Source organism: Hyperolius riggenbachi, chromosome 4 (genome assembly GCF_040937935.1).
Source record: "Hyperolius riggenbachi isolate aHypRig1 chromosome 4, aHypRig1.pri, whole genome shotgun sequence".
Classification (NCBI taxonomy): domain Eukaryota; kingdom Metazoa; phylum Chordata; class Amphibia; order Anura; family Hyperoliidae; genus Hyperolius; species Hyperolius riggenbachi.
The window spans coordinates 55,827,250-55,833,249 of NC_090649.1; the positions used below are offsets into that span (position 1 = coordinate 55,827,250).

General features: G+C 45.9%; 1 protein-coding gene and 1 long non-coding RNA gene across 3 annotated transcripts in view; one reads left to right on the forward strand and one right to left on the reverse strand.

The window, feature by feature from the left end:
- Nucleotides 1-2,723, forward strand: part of PNOC (prepronociceptin) — a 145,151-nt gene extending 142,428 nt beyond the window's left edge. For both annotated transcript variants that reach the window (XM_068279019.1, XM_068279021.1), the window contains exon 3: nt 1,821-2,723. In XM_068279019.1, coding sequence (XP_068135120.1) covers nt 1,821-2,411 — 591 coding nt within the window. In that variant the 3' untranslated portion in view covers nt 2,412-2,723. The remainder of the gene's footprint in view (nt 1-1,820) is intronic.
- On the reverse strand, nt 1,696-5,142 carry LOC137570362 (uncharacterized). The gene is made up of 2 exons (XR_011031008.1): nt 5,074-5,142; nt 1,696-2,593 (listed from the first exon to the last, which is right to left on the reverse strand). It is a non-coding gene; the product is annotated as an uncharacterized lncRNA (long non-coding RNA).
- Between the last annotated feature and the right edge of the window lie 858 nt (nt 5,143-6,000).

A 6,000-nucleotide genomic window follows, 5' to 3' on the forward strand; every position in this document is an offset into this window, starting at 1 on the left:
GAAACCTTAAAAATGGTATCCAACATACAAGACAAACATTCTTGTATGCTAGAGTCAAGCGTACACAGAAAGGGCTCATGGCCTTGTATTAATCACCTGGTGCCAGCAAATAAGCATTTTCTAGAATTGCATGTTTTAGTAAAGCGTTGTGACATCACTGTGTATACTTAGCAGACAGAGCAACTATTATAGGGCCCAGGGCTTCAGGGTGGCCTGTGTGCAACCACCACTTCCAGACCTGCCCCAGTTTATTTTTTCCTCTTCCAATATGTCTTCCCCTTGTACTCCTGGTCTCCCTCTGCCCCCATGAACTATCACTCCAGAAAAAGTTGTATCAAAGTTAGGTCAACTGTCTCTACAGGGGAGGGAGGAGACAGGAGCCGAGCCGGGACAAGGTCCTTCAGCTTCCAAGGCTGAGACACCAAAGTGCGCCCCTCCATCCATCCCACCCCAGCCATCACGCACTGATTGCTATTAGAGTAAGAGGTGCCCCTGGGCCCCTAACCCCCCAACACCTTAATCTCTAGTTATCTGGCTTGCAGTCACTGCCATGTATCCAGTTTTGTTATTGTTTTCTGCTTCGAACACAATAGCGGAATGATAGCTGAGTGAGTTGTGCGCCCCCTCCTACACTGCGCCCTGAGGCTGGAGCCTCTCTCGCCTCTGCCTCGGCCGAGCCCTGGACAGGAGCGACAAGGAGCTTAGTATGGGGGACAGGAACTTTGCAGAATTAGACAATACACTAAACAACATTTCATGTCAGCTTAAAGGGGTCAAATGGCAAAAATTAGGTTACTGGAATAACTGTTAGCACATACTTAATATTAGGAGCATATTTTTAAATGTCCGCTTGAAAGTTTATTGGTCATAGTGACATGAAAATACACAACGTTTCGGCCGATGGGCCTTTCTCAAGTGTAACACTTGAGAAAGGCCCATCGGCCGAAACGTGTATTTTTATGTCACTATGGTTTAATTAAATTGCTACGATTGCAGCTATCCAGGTTGAGAGCCAGTCATTTATTTTCTTTATGTGGACTTGTGCACCTTGAGTGGATCCGGGTGTGGACTGGTCGACTCCCTGGCTTGTTAATATATATTAGCAGTTTGAGCTCCCAGGACTGTATTGTTCTACTTAAAAGTTTATAGGCAGCATAGGTAGAGAACCTGCCAGTCCTCCCCCTCTGCTGACTCACAGTGCACTGTAATAGTTTATTGCTCCTCTCATCTCTCCCTGCTGAAGATATTGGCATGCAGGCTGCTGGTCAGCAAGTGCTGTGGAAGATCATTGATAAACAAGCAAGATAATTGACTTGGCTCCTTCTGCGTCCAATGCTCTGATCTCCCCCAGCACTCCCTGAGCAGTCTATATATCCCGTACAGCTTGAGCAGGGAGAAAGCAGAGGATAAATCAGTTGTTACAGCACTGAGAGGGGCAGTACGTTGCATTGCATGAAAAAAATGTTGGGCAGGATCTCTGCATAGTGTGAGACAATAACAGAGGACTTCTGCTTCCAGTTTCTATATGTTCTGTTAGTAGAGAGAGATCAAAGCATTCCAAGAATTTACAGCACAACGAGTTGTGCCGACTGAGGTCAAAAGCTGTGCACTTATCTTACATGAGATAACTCTATTGAAGCTGCTAATGGGTTAAAGTTCCTACCAAGCAAGTAAATGTTCAAAATAAATTCAATATTACTTTTTGCCCACTTTATAGTACTTTTTTTAATTGCTGAGTGCTAAAAAAAATGTGTTTTAAGATAAGATGAAAAGAGGAATAGAGGTCTATGTATCTAACTGTCTTACTTGTTTATCCACAGCTTTGCATTGTAGAGTGCGAAGGAAAAATCTACTCAAGTTCGATGTGGGGCATATGCAAAACAGTCCTCATAAAGTCCTCAGTACAACTCAGCATGGACAGTTTTGAAGAGGACTTCAAACCGTTTGGCACTGATAACAGCCAGTTCACCACCAACTTCAAGCGTCTCAATGACCTGTCAAACATCATCGACTTGGGTAAGATTAAGGATGACAAAAGGTTGTCTAAAATCAGCAACCTGATTCGCCAGCAAGAAGAAGACACCAGCCTGGACGGTGGAGAGACCTCACTGGGTATGACCACCGTCCCTGACGATTTTGGGGACTTGCAGAACCCTTCTAACGGTTTGTCTAAACGCTTCGGGGGGTTCGTCAAAGGGAAGTACAGCTACAGGAAATTCATGGGGCCGTCAAAGGATCTTCAGAAGCGCTACGGTGGCTTCATAGGGGTCAGGAAGTCAGCCAGGAAGTGGAACAACCAGAAGAGGTTTAGCGAGTTTCTGAGGCAATATTTCGGGATGTCTACGCGTTCGGCGGAATACGACAGTTTCACCAACGACATGAACGAACTGGATGAGCAAAATGAGATCTGAGACTATTGTTCATTGATGCACATAGTTGATTTAGGACTAAGACAGCAGAACGTCAACCTCCACCGCAGAGTAAACTGTAAGAATTCCTGGCCGGCGCCATGGCTCTGTCGGAACTATGGCTAGTGGATGCACTCCGTCCTGCTCCAATCGTAATCTTATGTAGATGACATCTTGGTGAATACCTGGCAAAACCAAGAAGGCAAACAGGGTGGTTTTAAGAAGTTAAAAAAAAAAATTCTGATGTTTTAATTATGGTTCCAATGCCCCTTTTCCTTATATTTTGTAAATATACAGCACATATTCTGCATGCAATAGGGTTTGACTTTGTCATTTGACACCTACGTTGCGATCTTAACTGGGCTGCATTGATTAAACATTCACTTTTCACACGACTGCTTCCTCCTACAAGAATTATCTTACATTTTCCTATACATAAAAATATCAACCAGATCCTTGGAACTGGATGTGCAACGCTACAGTGGCCCTAAACTCAGAACTTCCTCTCTGCTCTAAAAGATAAGCAACAGCATAATAACCTTTAAAGAAAAAAACATTTCCTTGTTAAAGTGTACCAGAGCCGTAAATATAAGAAGAACCGATACTTACCTGCTGCTTCCTCCTGCAGCATAAACACATGTGAGTCCGTCGCCGTCCTCCCGCGGTCTGCCGTTCAGCTGCAATCAGCGCCGATAATAGGCTCAGTCGGGATCAGTCTGGGCTACTGCACATGTGCACTATCCCAGACTGCCGCGACCTAGCCAATTACTGGGACTGATCGTGGCTGTACAGCAGACCGTGGGAGGGTGGCGAAGGAGTCAGCAGCAGGTAAGTATCGGTTCTTTTTATATTTACAGCTCTGGTTTCCTTTAAAACTGATACAAATCCTGCAATAAATCTTCAACGTGTCTACTTCCTGCTTTCATGGAAGCAGACATATTGTTAACATCCTGTGTTTACAAATTACCTGCTCTGCCAAGGCAGCCAGCTGACACCGCCGAGAGATCAAATTTCACATTTGTGATTAGTCACAGATGAGCCGGAATTAGGCTAAACTCTCTAAATACATACAGGGTGCATTTCTCTATGTTTTACTTCTGTCCGGTGCAAGAGTTTAGCTCCACTTTAACGTCACCCTATCACAAACTGGCAGCTTAATTCAGAATCTCCAGTCTCAAACAGAGATGGTCAAAGACATGTTAATAGTTGTCGCTTTGCATGCAAATTTAATTCAAATTGTATGCAGCTTTGAACTGGACCAATCGGATGCACTTCCTGCAGATTTTGATTGCTACAATTCCCAGCAGCACAATGGGCGCGATCCAATTCCCTTTTTCTCCTAGGTGATATTCCGCTTCTTTTAATAAAATGCGTTTTAAAGGGACTCCAAACATCTCTCATGGGCATGCCTTTAATATTCCGATCAGTACTGCAAAGTACATACCATTCTGTAGCTTCTGCTCTCCTCTTTCATTTGATGTCTGAATAGCCATTCTAGACCAAATAGTTTTCATTTGATTTCAGTTTAAAAATCGCGGCTGCCATTTTGGCCCTGTCTTCTCTGTTAGAGAAGTGCATCGCTGAATGAAGCAGGAAGAGGAAGTGACACGCATGGCCATTGCAAGAGGCTCCTCCAGAGGGGTCATAGTACGACTTTGTTTGAAGTCGTCTGTCTTAAAGGCATGCCCATGAGAGGTGCTCGGAGTCCCTTTAAGCCACCAGCAAGCAAGAAAATACTCAGAATAATTTTGCTAGTACTTTTTCATCTACATTTTGGTGATAATTATGTCCTAGGAGAAAATTTTGGAGAAAAAGTAGATTGGATCAGGCCCAAATCATCCAAGCAACCACTGTGTGTGAAAACATTGAGGCCCCGTTCACAGCGAAAAGCGCAAAACGCTAGCGCTTATCACTAGTGTTTTGCGCAAGTGATTTTACAGCGATTAGCATGGTAATATCACTGGACACTTCCGCGATTCAGACCGATCGCGGTCATCGCTTTATTAAGCACTGTACCATGATGGCTCCAGAATCGCTGCAAAATGCTGCAGGGAACACATTTTGCGATTGGATCACAACACGCCAGAGGTCGGCACCAATCGTGGCAGTGAGAGCACTGCCATAGGGTGATATAGCACTAGCGCTTTAAAAAGCGATTTAGCGATTAGCTGGAATCATCCGCTAATCGCTCTGGTGTGAATGGGCCCTTAAAGGAGAGATCCACGGGCATGTTTAAAAAAATAAAAATACTAATCCACTTACCTGGGGCTTTCTCCAGCCCGTGGCAGGCAAGACGTGCCCTCGACGCCGCTCCGCAGGCTCCCGGTCTTCTCCGGTGACTCACCCGACCTGGCCAGGCCGGCTTCCAGGTTGGGCTCTTGCGCGCTCCAACGTGCATCTCATGCCGTCGCGCTGACGTCATCGCACGTCCTCCAGGCTGTACTGCGCAGGTGCAGTAGTTCTGCGCCTGCGCAGTACAGTCCGTAGGACGTCCGATGATGCGGAGCGGCGTCAAGGGCACGTCCTGCCTGCCATGGGCTGGAGGAAGCCCCAGGTAAGTGGATTACTATTTTTATTTTACCGTGTACCCTCCTTTTATTAATTTCACTGCAGAGAGCAGTACAGGCTTGCTTATCTCTGGATAATCTGCAAAAGTAAACCTTGCCTGCAATAATTTCTCTGCTTTGCCTTCACTCTGCTCTCCTATTACTCTGCTAAACTGACTCAGCTGTTGCCAGGGCGATGTGTATATTTATCAGAGGGAGGGAGAAGGGAGCAGAATAAATACACATAAGGCCTGGTGCACACCAAAAACCGCTAGCAGATCCGCAAAATGCTAGCAGATTTTGAAACGCTTTTTCTTATTTTTCTGCAGCGTTTCAGCTAGCGTTTTGCGGTTTTGTGTAGCGGTTTTAGTATAGTAGATTTCATGTATTGTTACAGTAAAGCTGTTACTGAACAGCTACTGTAACAAAAAACGCCTGGCAAACCGCTCTGAAGTGCCGTTTTTCAGAACGGTTTGCGTTTTTCCTATACTTAACATTGAGGCAGAAACGCTTCCGCAATCCAAAATCTGCAGCAGCCCGGGAGTATGCGTTTCTGCACAACGCCTCCCGCTCTGGTGTGCACCAGCCCATTGAAATACATTACTCTAGCGGATCCGCACCCGCAAGCGGATCGCAAACCGCAGCCGAAACGCTCTGGTGTGCACTAGGCTGTAGAGAATGTCTCCTGGCTGGCAATGATTACAGTACATTTGCCAGTTAGCCACAGATAAGCAAGCCTGTATTGCTCTCTACAGTGAAAATATACATTTTTACACACATGGAATGCTGTCAAATGTTTTTTTATATAACTAATAGTGGTTACGGAAATTTTAGTTTGGGGACTATAATCCATCTTAAAGGGACTCCGAGCTCAGCGAAAAAAGTAAAGTTGTACTCACCAGGGTCTTTCTCCAGCCCAGTGCTGGTCGGGAGGTCCCACGCCGGCGTCCTGGCTCCTCTCCTTCACCCCGCTCCGGTATGGCTGACAGGCCGCAGCCCGGGCGACACTCGGTGGAGTGTCGGGCTGCAGCTTCCGCGTATGACGC